This window comes from Stenella coeruleoalba (genome assembly GCF_951394435.1).
Source record: "Stenella coeruleoalba genome assembly, chromosome: 12".
In the NCBI taxonomy this organism is placed as follows: Eukaryota; Metazoa; Chordata; class Mammalia; order Artiodactyla; family Delphinidae; genus Stenella; species Stenella coeruleoalba.
The window spans coordinates 38,754,014-38,775,843 of record NC_137158.1 but is presented as its reverse complement, the minus strand read 5'-3'; the positions used below and the strand labels follow the sequence as shown (position 1 = coordinate 38,775,843).

The 21,830-nt window shown below is 40.6% G+C and overlaps 2 protein-coding genes across 2 annotated transcripts in view; one reads left to right on the top strand and one right to left on the bottom strand.

Moving 5' to 3' along the window:
* Positions 1–21,830, top strand: part of RTN4IP1 (reticulon 4 interacting protein 1) — a 103,062-nt gene that overhangs the window by 9,564 nt on the left and 71,668 nt on the right. The window lies entirely within an intron of this gene.
* Positions 17,314–21,830, bottom strand: part of QRSL1 (glutaminyl-tRNA amidotransferase subunit QRSL1) — a 32,800-nt gene continuing 28,283 nt past the window's right edge. Inside the window, exon 11 of the mRNA XM_079939208.1 lies at positions 17,314–19,334. Within this exon, the coding sequence (XP_079795334.1) occupies positions 19,117–19,334 (218 nt within the window). The 3' untranslated portion in view covers positions 17,314–19,116. The remainder of the gene's footprint in view (positions 19,335–21,830) is intronic.

The following is a 21,830-nucleotide window of genomic DNA, read 5'->3' as shown; positions in this document are numbered from 1 at the left end:
CTTCCCGGACTAGGGCTCGAACCCATGTCCCCTGCATTGGCAGATGGATTCTTAACCACTGTGCCACCAGGGAAGTCCCAGCTGAATACTTTGTGTTGGATGAAAAACACCCTTCCCCCCACCCCCCCACCCCCTTTCTGACGATTCCTAGGATTACTGAAACAGAAATGGGTTGTAAAGCGGGGAGGGATGGTACAGGGGACATCCAAGAGGGGATGTGTGAATACGGACACCATTCCAGGGTCCCTGGCCTTATCTCTGCTTTGCCTTTATCTCCCTTGAGATCATGGATTCTTCCCTTGCTCTGTTTGTCAGAGCAAAAGAAATTAGACTTCAGAGTCATTTGATGGGAGTGGAGGAGGTGCAGGAAAACAAATACTGGATTATTAATAATATTTTCAGAAGTTCTGTAGGTTTACCTCTGTGGAAACCCTGTGGGAGGCTGCGTAACAGTATTTTCACTGAGTGTAGGGCAGGGAATTGGCTTATAGCTACAGTTTCTCTGCAAGTCTCAGGAGGGGTAGCATTTCTAGCCTTTTGTCTTGAAGTGCTTTGTGTGGCGTTAGAAACCGAAGCCACGCACGAAGAAGAGTCTAGAGCAAGCTGTCACGCGATGCTGCCAACTTGCTGTGTCACAACTTGCGGCCTTGACCCTGCTGCCTAGGAGTTCCCTCCCAGGCTGACCTCCAGCAGAAAGGCCGCCCTCACTGACATGCAGAAACCGCCTGACAGGCTTCATTCCTCAATGCCATGGAGTAGAATTCAATGAACTATCTATGTCTCAGGTGGGAGGGACTGGAAGGGTTGACTTTGGCATAGATCTGAGAGATTGATTTTTGGTCTTGCTGTGGTTATGAGAGCTCTATATTTCACTTCCAGGTCATAGCTAGGCTTTCTCATTTCTCAAAAGGAACAAATTCCCTGATAGTTTAAAAACCGATCAAATCTTAGGCAACTAATATACTTTCTTTGAAATGCAGTTGTTTATTTTTTTCTTGTAAGAGTGGAAAAGGGCATCAGAGAAAAATATGTATGTTTTTGCCTTTATCTTTATGTCAAGAATTGCTAAAATAATTTAGCTTCAGAATCATTTTATCTATAAAAAAACTATGATGACTGAGTCTTACATGTTCTTTCTAGGCCACACAAATACCTTTCTCTTCAAATTATAGTAAATGGAATTACACAATTGAAGCAATTATTTAGTAATGAATATACAAATTTAATCAAGATTTACTTATTCAGCTATTTCTCTTGTGTTTTTGAGAACCATGGAGGTTTTTCATGGAAAAAGACACAACCAGAAATGTTGGAGGAGTATGTGTATGATTTTCAACCAAAGACTTAACTTTTGGGCTTCCCTGGTGGCGCAGTTGTTGAGAGTCCGTCTGCCGATGCAGGGGACACGGGTTCGTGCCCCGGTCCGGGAAGATCCCACATGCCGCGGAGCGGCTGGGCCCGTGAGCCATGGCCGCTGAGCCTGCGCGTCCGGAGCCTGTGCTCCGGAACGGGAGAGGCCACAACAGTGAGAGGCCTGCGTACTGCAAAAAAAAAAAAAAAAAAAAAAAAAAAAAAAAAAAAAAAATTCTGATCAGCCCCTGTGAAGATTAAAAAGTATTTTATACATTTCAAGTGATAATGTAGTTTTTGCTCTCTGTAGCTTTCATTTATTCATTTCTTATTTTAAAAAAAATGGCAACTTGGATTGCAGGGGTGGTGTGTGGACCCCATAATACCTCCATTTAAATTGACCAATCTGTCCTCTGCAAAAAACAATAAAACAAAACCAGAATTTGAAGGGTAACAGTGGACTATTTAAATGTAAACAAGAACTAGCCCTGATTACAGAGGCTGTATCAGATGTGGTATATTTCCTAGACCCCATTTAAATTCCACCAACTGTCCAAACCACCCCTCTTTTTCTTTTAAGGTCTAGAATCTCATATGGAATCATATTTATGTGTCAGTCTGAAACAGTTCCACAGTCTTTCCCTGTCTCTCAAGTCATCAACAGCCTTAAGAGGCTTCCCTGGTGGTGCAGTGGTTAAGAATCTGCCTGCCAATGCAGGAGACATGGGTTCGAGCCCCGGTCTGGGAAGATCCCACATGCTGCAGAGTAACCAAGCCTGTGCACCACAACTACTGAGCCTGTCCTCTAGAGCCTGCGAGCCACAACTACTGAGCCTGTGCTCTAGAGCCTACAAGCCACAACTACTGAAGCCCGTGCACCTAGAGCCTGTGCTCCACAACAAAGAGAAGCTACCGCAATGAGAAGCCCGCACACCACAATGAAGAGTAGCCCCCGCTTGCCGCAAATAGAGAAAGCCCGCATGTAGCAACGAAGACCCAACACAGCCAAAAATAAATAAATAAATTTATTAAAAAAAAAAAATGACAGCTTACCTTCAGAACAACTGTATGGAATGTTCCATAAGACCCAAAGTCCATTTCTTACGGATTCCACATGCATCCTGTTTCACTCTTTGGTTCACACATTCTTCCTAACACTAACCATTCATCTAAGCCAGCATTTGAGACAGGAATTGAAATATTTTCAACAAATCCAAATTCAAATTCCACCATATGAGTTTAGGTCAAATGTGCTAGTTAAACAATTATGTTTACTAGGACTAACTCTTAAATGTCAGGAAAGGATTTTTAAAAGGCATAAAGGTACAAAACCTCAGAGTGGAAGAAAAAATGAGGTGGCATCCAAAAACTAGAAGCTGGAAGAAATATTTGCGCTGAATGATTTAGGTAAGAGTTTCTCAACAGGGTACTGTTGACATTTGGGGCCAGCTAATTGTTTATTGTAAAGAGCTGTTCTGGGCCTTGTAGGATGTTTGGCGGCATCCCTAGCTTCAACCCACTAGATGCTGGTAGCATCTCCTCCCCAACTGTGACAACCAAAAATATCTCCAGTATTGTCAGATGTCTCCGGAGTGCAAAGTTGTCCCTGGTTCATAACCATTGATTTAGGGAATCAGAAAAAAACCAAAAGTATCTCTAAGGGGAGAGTCCAGAAGCAGGTTTGTTCTCGCCAGAGAATTCCCCAAAGGCTAGGAGCAAGAGGCACCAGGCAGAAAACCCTATCCTCTGGCTGCCAGCAATTCATTCTTTAGAGAGGCTGATTCTGAGAAGGTGAAGTAAAGGTTTCATACTGAATGTGGGTATTATGTAAGAATCTAATAAAGCCAGTGGGATTCTAGCCTCTTGCTCGACTCAGCTCTGAGAACATAGACATCCACAAATGCATTATCCAGGCATGTGACTGGAGGATTATTATGAGAAACTGACCAAGCCTGTCCAGATCACCCTAAGCCCTACAGTAGAATCTATCAGTCAATAATCTCTCCCTCCTCTCCTTCCCCATAGCTTCTAAACATAGGTTTTCGGTGCCCCATTCTCATGAAACAGACAGCCGAGGGAGGCCAGGTATTTTAAGAAAACCTCCAGTATGAAAGAGAAGAAACAAGAAGAAAGAAGGGACTTGGAGAAAACAGAAATATTATAGGGAGCAGTTGAAGATTTCAAAAACATTATAAGTGAAGCTTCTTTTCTGGTCCAGGGCTCGAACCCGTGTCCCCTGCATTGGCAGGCAGATTCTTAACCACCGCGCCACCAGGGAAGCCTCTTAAGACTGTTGATGACTTGAGAGACAGGGAAAGACTGTGGAACTGTTTCAGACTGACACATAAATATTCCATATGAGAATCTAGACCTTAAAAGAAAAAGAGGGGTGGTTTGGACGGTTGGTGGAATTTAAATGGGGTCTAGGAAATATACCACATCTGATACAGCCTCTGTAATCAGGGCTAGTTCTTGTTTACATTTAAATAGTCCACTGTTACCCTTCAAATTCTGGTTTTGTTTTATTGTTTTTTGCAGAGGACAGATTGGTCAATTTAAATGGAGGTATTATGGGGTCCACACACCACCCCTGCATTCTTTAAGTTTTTAAGAGTGGCACTAATTTCTGCCAGATCCTCTGTGATGCAATATTGTTTTTTATTTACTATCTTGGCCGTGTGTGTGTGTGTGTGTGTGTGTGTGTGTGTGTGTGTGTGTAAGTGTAAGAGATTGGCAGTTTCAGCGCTCTCCACTTGGCCGTCTTCACTGTGATAGCTCTTATCCCACAGGCCAAGGAGGCAGAATGGTGCTTGCTGTCAGTTACTGGGAATGTCTATCCCAAGTATACAGTCAGAGACCAGGAAAGTATTACAGATGGGTCTGCAGACCCAACAGATGCACAGTAAGCCACACCTCGGCTAGAGCTCCATTCATTTCCAGGCCACTCATATATTCCCACTAGGGCCAACTACATACTCTGCAGGGCCCAGCACAAGCTGAACATGCAGGGTCCCTTGTTCGAAAGCTATTAAGAATTTCAAAAGGGCAATATCAGCATTAAACCAAGAACTAAACCACACTTAGAACCTCACAGGTCACACACACATCCATGACACTGGCCCCCACTCTAACAGGGTTCCATACTGCTGTTTCAGGGCTCTGGGCATTAATGTCAACCTGGACCCTGTGTCCAACTGTCCTTATAGTGTTTCGGTCTTCCACTTCCCCCAGTGTAGAGTTACCCAGGTAAATGGCCATGGATTCCATTGGAGAAGGACTAGGAAATCATTACTGTGAACACTTGTTATGCCTTCCTGGGCACCTGGCCTCTTTTTTTTTTTTTTTTTTTTTTTTTTTTTTTTTTTTTTTTTGCAGTACGCGGGCCTCTCACTGCTGTGGCCTCTCAGAGCACAGGCTCCAGACACGCAGGCTCAGCAGCCACGGCTCACGGGCCCAGCTGCCCCGCGGCATGTGGGATCTTCCCGGACCGGGGCAGGAACCCGTGTCCCCTGCATCGGCAGGCGGACTCTCAACCACTGCGCCACCAGGGAAGCCCTGGCCTCTTTTAATTGATGGGTTCCGGGCCCCAAAGCTGGCTCCGTTCTGTAAAATGGGCAAAAGGCATCCTGACTTTTCATTGGGATGACTGCCTTCATCCTCCATCCTTGATTTCTTTTGTTTGTACAGGTTAAGTAGTACCTTCTTTGGCTACTCATGCGTTTGCTTCTGGGAACACTACGCTTATTTACCATCTCCATAACTCTATGTAGGTCAGGCCACTTGGCTGCCACTTCAACCCTACCGCTCATTACAGTAATTGCATCCACCTGGCTTCTGACGGCTAAGTACCACCACTGGCCTCTATGAGGACGGGGTTGGGGCAAAGGTGGGAGTTGTCCTATCCCTCTCACTGCTGTCAGTGAGCTGAGTTCTGTAAAGACAGCACTTCATCCCTGGTCTGTGGAGGAGAGCTACCGCTGAAGTCTTAGAGCCATTGGCACCCCTCTCGCCAGCACGTCGCTTACTGCTTTGGTAAATCGTGTATCCTCTGGTGCTGCCCCCCAGCACAGTCATCTATGCCTTATAGAGTACATCCACTCTGACACGCCCACTTCTCTGAGCCTTTTACCCCTTCTTCCACCATCTGACAGGGCAATGCTGGCGTTTAAACCTCACTTAATGCGGATCATTGCTTTTTCCTTACTTCCTGGGGTCATCCTGACAGCATGCTCGCACCGTCTCCTGGGGTTCCTGCCAGGGTATTGAATCCAAAGTAAAGTTTGCCTGCTTTGATCCAACACCCTTTGAATCTTGTCCCATGGATTCTCTCCTGGCCCTACCAGGACCTGTTTGCTGAGTCCTGCACTCCTCAGCTGAGTTGTGTTGTGACTTAAATCTAGTGATTGGCCTGGTGGCCAGGCTGGGAGGTTGGGGCAGATCTGAGGGGGTCACGCTGTTTCATAGGGGTGTGGCCTTCAAATTATCTTCTAGAAGAGGGGAGGGCTAGCCCGTAATAGGCGGGGGATGGAGCAGTTCTGCAGGTGCCTCAATCCAGAGGTCTCCATCCTCTCCTCAGGCTCCTGTTGTGTGTTTAACCAGGGCTCTGACCTTGGCAGAGCAAGCCTGCCTTGTCTGACAGATTAACTTTTTTGGAGCTCTTTTACCCTTATGATTAAGTCCTGAGCCTGGTCCTCAGCTTTCTCTACATCTTTGCTGCAGGAGAAAAAAGATTTTTTTACACGCTACCAAGGAGGCCTTCTGGCTTTCACATTTGCACACTTTATGAAGTCAATTAATCACTCTTAGTCTGTTATCTTTTTCCAAAGCATGAATTGAGTCTAGCGATAGCCACTTTCACTGTCCTTTTACCAATATTATCATTTTCCCCCTGTTGTTCAAATGCCTGATACAATGCATCAGCTAGTGCTTTTGCTACCACCAGTGAATGTTGTAACAATTGCACTGTTGCCTCGTGCTGTCTGCTTCCCCTTCCACCAACGCTGGGGCTCTGCCAACCAGACGGCAGATCCAGCTCCAGAATCCCATCCTAGCAACTGCTTTCTCAGACCATTTCTGGTACCCACTGTCACAGGTTGCGTTCCTTGAAAGGAGCCTCGGAGACAGAGATTGGCAGGCAGGAGGTTTATTAGGGAGAGCTCTTGAGATCAATACCTGTGGGAAGGAAGAAAAGCAAGGAAGCAGGACTGGGCAGATGAAAAATTTGGCCTTGATAAAGGCCTTAGCTGAACCCATAGGGAGCTCTAAAGCTGGGCTGGCCCTTGAGGATTGTCCCAAGTTGCAGTGAGGGCCTTTTACCTCCATGCTGAGCAGTCGTTGAATGACAGCCACTCACCATGTCTGGGAAGGGGTCTTGACATCCGTGAGCCGACTCTCAGAAGCTAATTCCAAGGCTGCCGGTGGAGAGGCGTCTGCCAGCAGTGCCTCCAGCAGCTGGGGGATATATTCTGTACTAAGGAGGGAGCTGGGTGGCTCATCACAGCATCCACTGCAGCTTACTTGTAATAATGTAAATGCTAAATTTTTATCTAACCAAGAATTATGCTGTAATTGAGAGGAGAAACGTGTGTTTTGTGTGTGTGTGTGAGGTGGAAGACTGTAAATTTAAAAACCTCCCTTTACATGACAGGAAGCCAATAGATTAGATCTCAAATTTTGTTTAAAAAATTAAAACAAAAATATCTGTTACGACAGAGACTCCACAAATGGTGTCATTTATTCAGGTATTCCTCTTTTCCCCTTATTAAAAACACTGCTTTGTCTACCCACCAGGATAATGTTATTTCTAAAAAATTTTTCCAGTAAGTTTTTAATGATAAAGGCATCTTGTATCTAGTTTTAAATTTTTCCTTTTGCTGGACAGAAAGCTAAACCACAATTCAGTGCTGGACACTTGGCAACCTTAGTGCAGGTGAAGACAAAAAGAATTAAACAAATCTGATATATTTAGAAGGGATTGGTTGCCTCTTTGTTAACAAGGAATGATAATGGGCCACTTATGTGGCCCACTTATATTATCTGAACATAATACAAATATTCTTTCCCATTAACTAAATAGTATTAAATTGAATGTATATACCGTGATTATTTAATCATTAAAGGGCCTTCAGGTTGTTTCCAATCCTTTGCTACTATAAGCAAACCTGTAATAGGGCTTTCTTTTATGTTTACATCTTTGCTACATTTGCAATTTATTTTGGAGTAAGAAGTGAAGTAGGGATACAGTTTTTTTTCTAGAAGTCTAGTCCTAACATGATTTATTGAATAATTCCTCTTTACCACTGATTTGAAATGCCTCCTTTATCACATGCAAAATTTTTATAGGTGTTGGAGTAAGTTTCTAGAATTCCTATTCTGTTTTATTTATTATAGAGCAGTCTATTCAAACACTTTATTATAGCCTTGTAATGTGTTTTGATATCTTATAGGACCGTTTCCGTTATTACTATTCTTCAGAATTTTCCTGGCCTTTATTGCTTGTTTATTTTTTCATAGGGCCTATGGAAAATAATTCCAAATTAGCTCTTTCCCTCCAAATTTCAAGTGACTATTGAGGACTTGGGGTATGACTAATGTTACTAATGAACCGAATTTAAAATTTTCTTTGTTATTAAAATTGAAATAGTTACGTGTGGCTAGTGGCTGCTGTGTTGGACAAAGCGGTTCTAACAGATTCTTATTTGTATATAGAAAGATTATTTATTTCTGAACATTAATTTTGTGTTCAGCCACTTTATTCAATTCTTACATTATTTAGAATTTCTTATTTGATTCTCTTGAATTTTCTAAGTATGCAATTAGTATAATCTAAAAGTGATCATTTTATCTCTTTACTTCCAATGAATATGACTTGTTTATTTTATTTTATTATTTTAACATCTTTATTGGAGTATAATTGCTTTACAATGGTGTGTTAGTTTCTGCTATATAACAAAGTGAATCAGCTATACATATACATATATCCCCAGATCTCCTCCCTCTTGGGTTTCCCTCCCACCCTCCATATCCCACCCCTCTAGGTGGTCACAAAGCACCAAGCTGATCTCCCTGGGCTATGCGGCTGCTTCCCACTAACTATCTATTTTACGTTTGGTAGTGTATATATGTCCATGCCACTCTCTCACTTCGTCCCAGCTTACCCTTCCCCCTCCCCGTGTCCTCAAGTCCATTCTCTACGTCTGCGTCTTTATTCCTGTCCTGCCCCTAGGTTCTTCATAAACTTTTTTTTTTTTTTTAGATTCCATATCTGTGTTAGCATATGGTATTTGTTTTTCTCTTTCTGACTTAACTTCACTCTGTGTGACAGACTCTAGGTCCATCCACCTCACTACAAATAATTCAATTTCGTTTCTTTTTATGGCTGAGTAATATTCCATTGTATATATGTGCCACATCTTCTTTATCCATTCATCTGTCGATGGACATTTAAGTTGCTTCCATGTCCTGGCTATTGTAAATAGTGCTGCAGTGAACATTGGGGTACATGTCTCTTTTTGAATTATGGTTTTCTCAGGGTATGTGCCCAGTAGTGGGATTGCTAGGTCATATGGTAGTTTTATTTTTAGTTTTTTAAGGAACCTCCATACTGTTTTCCATAGTGGTTGTATCAATTTCCATTCCCACCAACAGTGCAGGAGGGTTCCCTTTTCTCCACACCCTCTCCAGCATTTATTCTTTCTAGATTTTTTGATAATGGCCATTCTGACTGGTGTGAGGTGATACCTCACTGTAGCTTTGATTTGCATTTCTCTAGTAATTAGTGATGTTGAGCATCTTTTCATGTGCCTCTTGGCCATCTGTGTGTCTTCCTTGGTGAAATGTCTGTTTAGGTCTTCTGCTCATTTTTTAACTGGATTGTTTTTTTTGATATTGAGCTCCATGAGCTGTTTGTATATTTTGGAGATTAATCCTTTGTCTGTTGTTTCATTTGCAAATATTTTCTCCCATTCTGAGGGTTGTCTTTTTGTCTTGTTTATGGTTTCCTTTGCTGTACAAAAGCTTTTAAGTTTCATTAGGTTCCACCTGTTTATTTTTGTTTTTATTTCTGTTACTCTGGGAGGTGGGTCAAAAAACATCTTGCTGTGGTTTATGTCAAAGCGTGTTTTTCCTATGTTTTCCTCTAAGAGTTTTATAGTGTCTGGTCTTACATTTAAGTCTTTAATCCATTTGGAGTTTATTTTTGTGTATGGTGTTAGGGAGTATTCTAATTTCATTCTTTTACATATAGCTGTCCAGTTTAACCAGCAGTACTTATTGAAGAGGCTGTCTTTTCTCCATTGTATGTTCTTGCCCCCTTTGTTGTAAATTAGGTGCCCATATGTGTGTGGGTTTATCTCTGGGCATTCTATCCTGTACCATTGATCTATATTTCTGTTTTTGTGCCAGTACCATACTGTCTTGATTACTGTAGATTCGTAGTATAGTTTGAAGTTAGGGAGCCTGATTCCTCCAACTCCGTTTTTCTTTCTCAAGATTGCTTTGGCTATTTGGGGTCTTTTGTGTTTCCATATGAATTGTAAGATTTTTTGTTCTAATTCTGTGAAGAATGCCATTGGTAGTTTGATAGGGATTGCACTGACTCTGTAGATTGCTTTGGGTAGTATAGTCATTTTCACAATGTTGATTCTTCCAATCCAAGAACATGGTGTATTTCTCCATCTCTTGGTATCATCTTTAATTTCTTTCATCAGTGTCTTATAGTTTTCTGCATACAGGTCTTTTGTCTCCTTAGGTAGATTTATTCCTAGGTATTTTATTCTTTTTGTTGCAGTGGTAAATGGGAGTGTTTCCTTAATTTCTTTTTCAGATGTTTCATCATTATTGTATAGGGACGCCAGAGATTTCTGTGCATTAATTTTGTATCCTGCAACCTTACCAAATTCATTGATTACCTCTAGTAGTTTTCTGGTAGAGTCTTTAGGATTTTCTGTGTGTAGTATCATGTCATCTGCAAACAGTGACAGTTTTACTTCTTCTTTTCCAATTTGTATTCCTTTTATTTCTTTTTCTTCTCTGATTGCTGTGACTAGGACTTCCAAAAGTATGTTGAATAAGAGTGGCGAGAGTGGACATCCTTGTCTTGTTCCTGATCTTACTGGAAATGCTTTCAGTTTTTCACCATTGAGTATGATGCTTGCTGTGGGTTTGTCATATATGGCGTTTATTATGTTGAGGTAAGTTCCCTCTGTGCCCATTTTCTGGAGAGTTTTTATCATAAATGGGTGTTGAATTTTGTCAAAAGTTTTTTCTTCATCTATTGAGATGATCATATGGCTTTTATTCCTTAATTTGTTAATGTGGTGCATCACATTGATTGATTTGCGTATATTGAAGAATTCTTGCATCCCTGGGGTAAACCCCACTTGATCATGGTGTATGAGCCTTTTAAAGTGCTGTTGGATTCTGTTTGCTAGCATTTTGTTCAGGATTTTTGCATTTATGTTCATCAGTGATGTTGGTCTATAATTTTCTTTTTTTGTGATATCTTTTTCTGGTTTTGGTATCAGGGTGATGGTGGCTTTGTAGAATGAATTTGGGAGTGTTTCTCCATCTGCGGTTTTTTGGAAGAGTTTGAGAAGGATGGGTGTTAGCTCTTCTCTAAATGTTTGATAGAATTTGCCTGTGAAGCCATCTGGTCCTGGACTTTTGTTTGTTGGAATATATATATATTTATTTATTTATTTTTGGCTGCATTGGGTCTTTGTTGATGCATGCAGGCTTTCTCTAGTTGCAGAGAGTGGGGGCTGTGCTTCGTTGCAGTGCATAGGCTTCTCACTGCAGTGGCTTCTCTTGTTGCAGAGCCCAGGCTCTAGGCATGCCGGTTTCAGTAGTTGTGACTCGCGGGCTCCAGAGTTCATGCTTAGTAGTTGTGGTGCACAGGCTTAGTTGCCCCACAGCATGTGGGATCTTCCTGGACCAGGGCTTGAACCTGTGTCCCCTGCATTGGTAGGCGGATTCTTAACCACTGTGTCACCAGGGAAGCCCTATTTGTTGGAATATTTTTAATCACGGTTTCAATTTCATTACTTGTGATATGTCTGTTTATATTTTCTAATTCTTCCTGATTCAGTCTTGGAAAACTGTACCTTTACAAGAATTTGTCCATTTCTTTGTGGTTGTCCATTTTTTTGGCATATAGTTGTTTGTAGTAGTCTCTCATAATCCTTTGTATTTCTGCATTGTCAGTTGTGATTTCTCCTTTTTCATTTCTAATTTTATTGATTTGTGTCCTCTCCTTTTTTTTCTTGATGAGTCTGGCTAATGGTTTATCAATTTTGTTTATCTTCTCAAAGAACCAGCTTTTAGTTTTATTGATCTTTGCTACTGTTTGCTTCGTTTCTATTTCATTTATTTCTGCTCTGATCTTTATGATTTCTTTCCTTCTACTAACTTTGGGTTTTCTTTGTTCATCTTTCTCTAGTTGTTTTAAGTGTAGGGTTAGATTGTTTACTTGAGATTTTTCTTGTTTCTTGAGGTGAGATTGTATTGCTATAAACTTCCGTCTTAGAACTGCTTTTCCTGTGTCCCATAGGTTTTGGGTCATCGTGTTTTCATTGTCATTTGTTTCTATGTATTTTTAAATTTCTTCTTTGATTTCTTCAGTCATCTCTTGGTTATTTAGTAGCGCGCTGTTTAGTCTCCATGTATTTGTGTTTTTTAGTTTTTTCCTGTAATTGATTTCCAGTCTCATAGCATTGTGGTCAGAAAAGATGCTTGATATGATTTTAATTTTCTTAAATTTTCCGAGGTTGATTTGTGATCCAAGATGTGATCTATCCTGGAGAATGTTCCGTGTGCACTTGAGAAGAAAGTGTATTCTGCCACTTTTGGATGGAATGTCCTATAAATATCAATTAAGTCCATCTTGTTTAAAGTATAATTTAAACTTGTGTTTCCTTATTTGTTTTCTGTTTGGATGATCTGTCCATTGGTGTAAGTGGGGTGTTAAAGTCCCCTACTATTATTGTGTTACTGTCAGTTTCTCCTTTCATGGTTGTTAGCATTTGCCTTATGTATTGAGGTATTCCTATGTTGGGTGCATATACATTTATAAGTGTTATATCTTCTTCTTGGATTGATCCTTTGATTATTATGTCGTGTCCCTCCTATCTCTTGTAACAGTCTTTAAAGTCTATTTTATTTGATACAAGTATTGTTATTCCAGCTTTCTTTTGATTTCCATTTGCATGGAATATCTTTCTCCATCCCTTCACTTTCAGTCTGTATGTGTCCCTAGGTCTGAAGTGGGTCTCTTGTAGACAGCATATATATGGATCTTGTTTTTGTATCTATTCAGCCAGTCTGTGTCTTTTGGCTGGGGCATTTAATCCATTTACATTCAAGGTTATTATCGATATGTATGTTCCTATTACCATTTTCTTAATTGTTTTGGGCTTGTTTTTGTGGGTCTTTTTCTTTTCTTGTGTTTCCTGCTTAGAGAAGTTTCTTTAGCATTTGTTTTAAAGTTGGTTTGTTGGTGCTGAATTCTCTTATCTTTTGCTTGTCTGAAAAGTTTTGACTTCTCCATCGAATCTGAATGAGATCCTTGCTGGGTAGAGTAATCTTGGTTGTAGGTTTTTCTCTTTCATCACTTTAAGTATATTCTGCCACTCCCTTCTGGCCTGCAACATGTCTGCTGAAAAATCAGCTGATCACTTTACGGGGATTCTTTATGTATGTTATTTTTTGTTTTTCCCTTGCTGCTTTTAATATTTTTTCTTTGAATTTAATTTTTGTTACTTTGATTAATATGTGTCTTGGTGTGTTTTTTCCTAGGATTTATCTTGTATGGGACTCTGTGCTTCCTGGACTTGGGTGACTATTTCCTTTCCCATGTTAGGGAAGTTTTCGACTGTATAATCTCTTCAAATATTTTTCAGACCCTTTCCTTTTCTCTTTTTCTTCAGGGACCCCTGTAATTCTAATATTGGTGCATTTAGTGTTGTCCCAGAGGTCTCTGAGATTGTCTTCAATTCTTTTTTTTTTTTTTTTTTGTGGTACACGGGCCTCTCACTTTTGTGGCCTCTCCCACTGCAGAGCACAGGCTCTGGACATGCAGGCTCAGTGGCCATGGCTCACGGGCCCAGCCGCTCCGTGGCATGTTGGATCTTCCTGGACCAGGGCATGAACCCATGTCCTCTGCATCAGCAGGCAGACTCTCAACCACTGCACCACCAGGGAAGCCTGTCTTCAGTTCTTTTTGTTCTCTCTTCTTTATTCTGCTCCTCGGTAGTTATTTCCACCATTTCGTCTTCCAGCTCACTTATTCGTTCTTCTGCCTCAGTTATTCTGCTATTGATTCCTTCTAGTGTATTTTTCATTTCAGTTATTGTGCTGTTCATCTCTGTTTGTTTGTTCTTTAGTTCTTCTAGATCTTTGTTAAGCATTGCTTTTGTTTTCTCAATCCATACCTCCATTCTATTTCCGAGATTCTGGATCATCATTACCGTCATTATTCTGAATTCTTTTTCAGGTCGATTGCCTATTTTCTCTTCATTTATGTGGTCTTGTAGGTTTTTACCTTGCTCCTTCATCTGTGACATTTTTTTGCCATCTCATTTTTTTTTTTAAATGGTTGGTGTCCCTTTCTTACTGGTTGTTTGGCCTGAGGCTTCCAACAGTGGAGTTTGCAGGCTCTTGGGTAGAGCTTTGTCTTGGTGCTGAGATAAGGAACTCCGTGAGACCTCACTCCTTTGAATATTCCCTGGGGTCTGAGGTTCTCTGTTGGTCCAGTGGTTTGGACTCGGAGCTCCCACCACAGGAGCTTTGGCCCGACCCTGGGTTCATGAACCAAGATCCCGCAATCCACCTGGGGTGGGAAAAAACAAAACAATAACAAAGTAAAAAATTAGACTAGGAAACTAACAGGTATGTTAGGAAGAATAAATTAAAATATAGATGAATGAAGGTACATCAGTACCACAACAGTAAAGAGGAGGAGGAGGGAAAAGAAAAAAAAGGGGGGGAGGCCTTGGCTGTGGAGGGTGGGGCCTAAGCAAGGGTGGGGTTTGGGCAGTGGGCAGGGCCTATGCTCAGGACCCACATGGCTGGAAAAGGCCCTGGGGGCTGTGAGGGGTGGGGCTTAGGCTCAAGGAACAGAAGGGCCCAGCCATGCCCTACACCCCTGGTCTCAGAGGGCGGAGGACCTCACCTGGGAGCCCAGCAGGCTCCCCGGCCCGAGTGGTCCTGGCGATCACCCTCTGCTCCTCTCCCACTCTTCCCAGAGAGTCCCTCCCTTCTACCTCTCCTGATCTCCCCAGTCTCAGAGGCGCCAATCCTGTCTGGCCTCCACTTCTCCTCCCCCCTCAGTCCCGCTATGTCCTACCGGTTCACTTTGGGGTTCCTTCCATCTCCTTGGGCATCAGAATCCCCCACCAGCAGCCGTTAGGCCCCCTAGTTGTGGGGAGATGCTAACTCTGCATCTTCCCACCTGCTATCTTGACTCCGCCTCATTACAGGTACATTTGATATGTGACACCAAAGGCAAAAGCCACAAAATCAAAAATAGGTACATTAGCCTTTGATAAAATAAAAAACTTTACTGCTTTTAAGAAAACTATCAAGAACATGAAAAGACAATTCACAGAATGGGAGAAAATATTTGCAAATCATATATCTGATACGGGACTTGTGTCCCAAATATATCTTTTAAAAAACCTCTTAAACTCAACGATAAAAAGACAACCCAATTTTAAAATAAGCAGAGGATTTAAATACACATTTCTTCCCCCCACCAAAAAAAATATATATATAATTGTCCAGTCAGCACATGAAAAGATACTCAATATCATTACTTATTAGAAAAATGCAAATCAAAACCACAGTGAGGTATCACTTCACTCTCACTGGGATTGCTAAAATAACAAAGACAGACAATAACATGGGTTAGCAAGAATATGGACAAATTGGAACCCTCATATATTGCTGGTGGGAATGTAAAACGGTGCAGCCACTTTGGAGAAGTTTGGTCGTTCCTCGAAAAGTTAAACACAGTTGAGGGTATGGGGAGGGGGAAGGGTAAGCTGGGACAAAGTAAGAGAGTGGCATGGACATATATACACTACCAAATGTAAAATAGCTAGCTAGTGGGAAGCAGCCACATAGCACAGGGAGATCAGCTCGCTGCTTTGTGACCACCTAGAGGGGTGGGATAGGAAGGGTGGGAGGGAAACCCAAGAGGGAGGAGATCTGGGGATATATGTATACATATAGCTGATTCACTTTGTGATACAGCAGAAACTAACACACCATTGTAAAGCAATTATACTCCAATAAAGATGTTAAAAAAACAAAAAAAGACCTCCGGGTCTTTGAACCCTGTGTTAGCCAATTCTTTATTATAGGCTCACGGAAATTGCTTTAAAAATGTGCAGTCCATCAGTTCTTCCAGGTATTTTAAACTTTATCTTCAGAGGAAGCCAGATCATCAGAGCTATATAGCTGGTCTCTAGCATAAGTTTTCAGTAAATTGCAATTTGGTCATATTAGTTTAATGTGTATCTATAGCATCCATGGGAAAATGATAATTTCATGATTGTATGCATATATTTATAGCTCCAAACTTTTGAATACTTATTCTGTGTTGTTATGCTGGGTGCTTTAAGTGCATCATTTAAATTTAATCCTCCCAACCCTCCCTCGGAGTAAATATTACCTCCGTTTTACAGGTTAGGATACTGAAGCTCAGACAGGTTACACAGCTTGTAAATGGCAGTAATAGGATTCAAACCCAGGTATATCTGATTTTTAAATCTGGTGGCCTTACCCACTAGGGAAGCAACTGGGAAATTTCCCACCATATCACACTACACAGCCTTAGTATCTGTATAGTAAATACCTTGACAAGCATTGTTAACTTTTAATCTTATTCTTGGTTTTAACCTTTTCCCCTATTTTTATCAATTCAGTGATTTCCTCAACTATTTACTTTTATACCATTGTAATAATATATTTCTAATAAAGTGCCTAAAATCCTTTTGGATTTATATTCCATTGAGGTACAAAGAAAAAGAAATGAAAGCCCCTCTGAAATCCCGTAATTCCTTTTATTTAATGTTGGCTGGGGTTTTCTCGTGTTATTTGCTTTCATTAAATTTTCAGCGTTTTGTCCTAGTGTACACACTGCTTAAGTTGTGAACTAACTGAGGAAAGCCTTCCACTTTAAACTGTCCTCTGGTGCTTCTAAACGCAATGAGTAATTTTTACCCTAGGCTCGCACAGGCAACACATATTTAGCCTCAGCATAATCAGATATTTGAGGAAAGGGAGGGAGAGTAAAAGTAGTTAATAAATGAAAGTTCGTAACAGAAACTATTGTGAAAATCCCATTAGTTTGTTCCCTTACTTAAACTGGAACAGGGTATGACACAGTTTACAGAATCCCCGAGGTCTACTTTTTGGTGCCCTGTAACCAGATCTCTTTTCACTGTTCTTTAGATCCTGTTCTAAAATCCTAAAGATATTTCTTGTCCACTGTAGAAGGTGCAGGTGATTTCCTCATAGGAATCACCATCCTTTGTCATTTTTAGAAGCTCCTCTTCTGTACCATGCTGTCTTTTCTAGATGGCCCACAGTCCTGTGTTCCCAACAACCTGGTGTCAAATAGCCATTCAAATAGAACATTCTGCCTCCCTGGTTTCAAGCGATTTTCTTGGTAACGCTAAGTGTTGGTCAACACGGATCTGGCTTGGATTTGGCTGTGTGGTGTCAGGGTGCAAAGATTTGTGAACGCATCACATTTTGTCACTCTAGCAGTGCTTTGTTTCGCTGTCTTATCAAGGAACTCATCTTACACTTGCAGCCACCTTCGCCTTTCTGACGTGCTCTGCTGTGGCAGCCCTGTTGCTAACTATTTCAGGGTTTAATTAGCTGAGACACAGAAACCGTTTTCCCCTTAAATTCCCAGACAGTGATTTGGCAAAATGAGATCTACTAGACTTAGGGTAAAGATGGAAAAGAAAGAACAGATTAGGTATCATTTCACGCTAGTTGGGTGTTATTACGTGAGAACAGTAAATGTTTCACTTTGTTATTTCCAGTTCAAATCATTAGTGCAACTCAAGCAGAGATACAGGAATAAGAGAAATTACATAAATATTCTTTGAAAAATTTTTATTTTGAATTATACACACATAAAAGAAAGACTGGGGCAAAGATTCATCTGCTTGCCATTTGCATCATACTAGCTCCCCCAACTAAGTTTTCTCGTGTTATAAAGTAAAGCAATTCTCTGTCATGAATTTCTTCCTTTTTCAGGGACTCACGTCAAAATATTTAAGAATCCTAGTGGGCCTACGGGCCTGGCACAGAAAACTTTTATGTAAAGTTTATCAGATAGAGTATTTGGGAGTGGGAGGATCCCAGGGGGAGAGAAAATTATTAATGAAAAGTACCACTCAGGTTAAACTACCACCACTCAACATCCTAGTGGTTCTGGGAAGGTTCTGCCTATGTTTTTCCTTCAGGTCTTTCATATTTAGAAAGGACTTTTTTCTTACTAAACAAAGTGAATCTGTTAAATAATAATTCAGCTCCCCACTTATACTTATCAACAGTAAACAAGTGTCAAATTAGAACACATGATAAATATGAGATGACAATGGTGTTCTGGCAAAGACAAATCCAACAGTGAAACTTTATAGCGGGTAAATGTATGATTTTCATCAGTTTTTTTTTCAGATTCTGAATACATATTCCCGTTAATGTTTCTTTGTGCTCAAGGAGCCCAAAGAGAGAGCACTTGTAAAGAAAGTCGAGAGGGTAAGAAAACCATAAGGAATAGAGAATCTGGGGTAAGGGAGGAGGTCCACGGGCTTCTTCTCTTTGGCATCCTCACCAAATTATATACAAGTTTTTCATATGGGATCTTACTTGTGTATCTTGAAACTTTCTCACTAAAACCATGCTCTACTAGCTACCAAGTTTCGAGTCCAGTCTGGTCTGTTAGGTCACAACAAATGTCTCTATGGCATCACTGAGCTTGTTTGGGATCAAACTAGAATGAACTCAGTGTAACATGGAGTTACTCTGGTTCCTTGGCATGGGGCTCTGGAATGGCAGAAGTAAGATTTTAACTGTTAGCAGGAAAGGAAAAAAGTTCTCAGTCATTGCAGCTCTATTCTTAGAGAAGTGTCTGCACCTGGGGCTCTCCCCAGAGAGAGAGGCACACCCTTGTCTTGCAGGACTCTGGGCCCCAGCAGGTTGCACTTCCTCCTGTGCTCAGAGCTCCTCCTCTACCTGCTCTGCTTAGACTTAGAAGTGGATATTCCCATTTTATTGTTTTTGTGCATTTTTAACATCCGCTGAGGTGGCCTCCACCGCATGATGAGTTGCCTGTCAGCTGGGCTGTCCAGGTTATCTCTGGAGGTACGACTTCCTGTTTTTGTTAGTGCTTTGGTTACAAAGATGTACAAGTTTTGAGAGGTTTACTAGTACTTACATTGCTTACAGTACAGTACAGTACTAGTACTGTAAGCAATGTTCTTTTTAATGAACATTTTTACAGAATGCATCATTTTTCAGGAACATGTATCTTGTATTATAATAGAAATCCTGTACTTTGTTTATACTTAGTGGATGCTTAATAAATGCTGACAGATTATTCATAAGTAATTAACTATATCACAAGAATTTTAAAAAGCGATTCCAAGGAATGACTGTGTTGACAGTGAACCAAATTGCAAGATCACTTGACTTTTCTAGAATATAAAATCTTTACAAGTCATAATTTGCATGATATAGTTATCACTACTATTTTAGAGAAACAGAAGCTAACTTTTCATTTTCAAAGACTGATGAACAATCATCCATTAGCTCCTGAAGCTGAATAACAGGAAACTGTACTTGTTTTTCAAACCATTTGGCAACTGTAAGAAGCTGCTGGTCACAAAATGCACGTCCAATAAACTGTAGTCCGATTGGCAACCCTTGGCTTGAGAGGGCCATAGGGACACTCACTGCTGGCAACCCTGAGGAAAAGAAAGAGACCCATTAAATGTTGATTAATTCTCCACCCTAAGATGCAGAGACCTCTTCCACTTTCCAGTGCCAGTAGATACAAGACAAGGTTAATGAAAAAGAATCACAAAAATTATATGTATGCTTCTGTATCTTCCTTTGTTCATTTAATATCTTAGAAATCACTGTATATCTGTTCACAGAGACCTTCTTCATTCCTTTTTTATAGCTGCATAGTATTCCATCATGTGCTTTTACGATAATTTATTCAACCATTCTTCTGTGGTTGGAGATTTTGGTTGTTTTCGGTATTTAGCTATTTCATGCCAAGCCCCAGTGAATTACCTTGTGTATTTTTCTGGTATTCCTGAACGTTTCTCAGCTGAAGAGGAACTGTTTCATCAAAAGATAAATGCATATGTAATTAGATATTTTGCCAACTTTCCCTCCAAAAAAGTTGTACCTGTTCAACTCCTATCAGCAAAATGAGTGTTTTCCTACAGCCTCACCTATAGAGTGTGTTGTTCAGTTTTTGAATTTTTGCCAATTTGTTACATGAAAAATAGTAATTCAGGGTCGTTTTAATTTTAGTTTTGGGGAAGAGAAAGTAGGACAGCCTGGGACATCTTGTTATGCCATAAAATAAGAAAGTTTTCAAAAATTAATGGGGGCTGGTCTAAAGGATACGCAACTGTTGGTTAAATTTGAGCATCAAAAATAATGACAGTTAATTACTTATAATACATTGAATTCTTTTAAAAAAGGAAAGCTTTTTTAAAAATTATGTTTTCTTTTTTAAATTAATTTATGTATTTTTTGGCTGCGTTGGGTCTTCGTTGCTGTTTGCAGGCTTTCTCTAGTTGCAGCGAGCAGGGACTACTCTGTTGTGGTACACAGGCTTCGCATTGCGGTGGCTTCTCTTGTTGCAGAGCACGGGCTCCAGCCGTGTGGACTTCAGTAGTTGTGGCACATGGGCTTAGTAGTTGTGGCACGTGGGTTCAGTAGTTGTGGCACGTGGGCTCAGTAGTTGTGGCTTGCGGGCTGTAGAGCGCAGGCTCAGTTATTGTGATGCACGGACTTAGTTGCTCTGTGGTATGTGGGATCTTCCCAGACCAGGGCTCGAACCCATGTCCCCTGCACTGGCAGGCGGATTCTTAACCACTGCGCCACCAGGGAAGTCCCAGGAAAGCTGTTCTTTAGAGAAGACTGCTAGCTAACATATGTAGAAGGAATGGTAGAATTAGAAAAGTCAGCATTTTGTAATTCTCTAAGTAATACTTAATTCAGGCAAGGATCATCAATAGATGCTAAAAGTGGGTTCAAGTTTATTGGGAAACACTGTCTCAAAGTATTACATCACCAATTGCTTACAACTGACAAAAGGAAAATGTGCCTTCATAAGGAAAATATCTGGTAGTTACTTCCTTAACCAAGGGATTAACTTAGCTTCCAAAAGTGGGACAAACTGATATTTAACTGTTTCTTGACATGAAGCATATGTAGTATTTGTACCAAAAATGTTCAACTCAACCCAATCATGAGGAAGCAGTCTGACAAATTCAGATTACAGATGGGATATCCTACAGGTCAAGTGTACTAGACTCCTCAAAAGAGTCAATGTCACTTAAAACAAAATTTTTAAAAGGTTGGGTATTTCTTATCAGTAACTATGCAGGCCAGAAGAAAGTAGCAGGGCATTTTTTAAGTGCTAAAGAAAAGAACTGTCAAATCAGAATCATATATCCAGCAAAAATAACCTTTAAAAATGAAAGGAAAATCAGGACATTCTCAGAAGAAAGCTAAGAGAACTGGTTGCCAGCAGACCTACCCTAAAAGAATGGCTAACTGTTCTCCAAACAGAAAGGATATGGTAAAGCAAAGGATCTGATACATCGGGGAGAAATGAACACAGTAAATAAAAGTATAGATAGATAAATACAACAGACTTTTCCCTCTGCCCTTGAGTTTCCTACATTATGTTTGATGATTAAAACAAAAATTATAACAGTCTGATGTGGTTCAGACTGTTGTAGAACATACAGAACTGGGGAACTGTTCTAGACTTTAAGAGATATCATAAACATATATCGGGGAAAACACTCTATAACAGGCATTTTTGGTACAACTGAGGAAAGTTAAATATGAACTGTATTTGGAATATTATTGTATTTGTGTTAGTTTTCTTAGGTGTGATGATGGAATTGTGGTTATGCAGGAGAATGTCTTTATTCTTAGACGATTCATGCTAAAGTATTTAGGGGTGAAGTAACACGATGTTGAAACTTCCAAATTATTCAAATAAAAGCTGAGTGTGTGTGTGTGAAAGAGAGAGAGAGAGAGGAAGGAGAAAGCAAGTGAGGCAAAATGTTAACAAAGATGAATCCAAGTAAAGGACATATGGGTATTCATTATACGACTTCTTCAACTTTTCTGTAGGTTTGAAAATTAATGTATGTGTGTGTGGTAAGTGCAAGCCTATAGATACACGCATGCACACACAAACACAC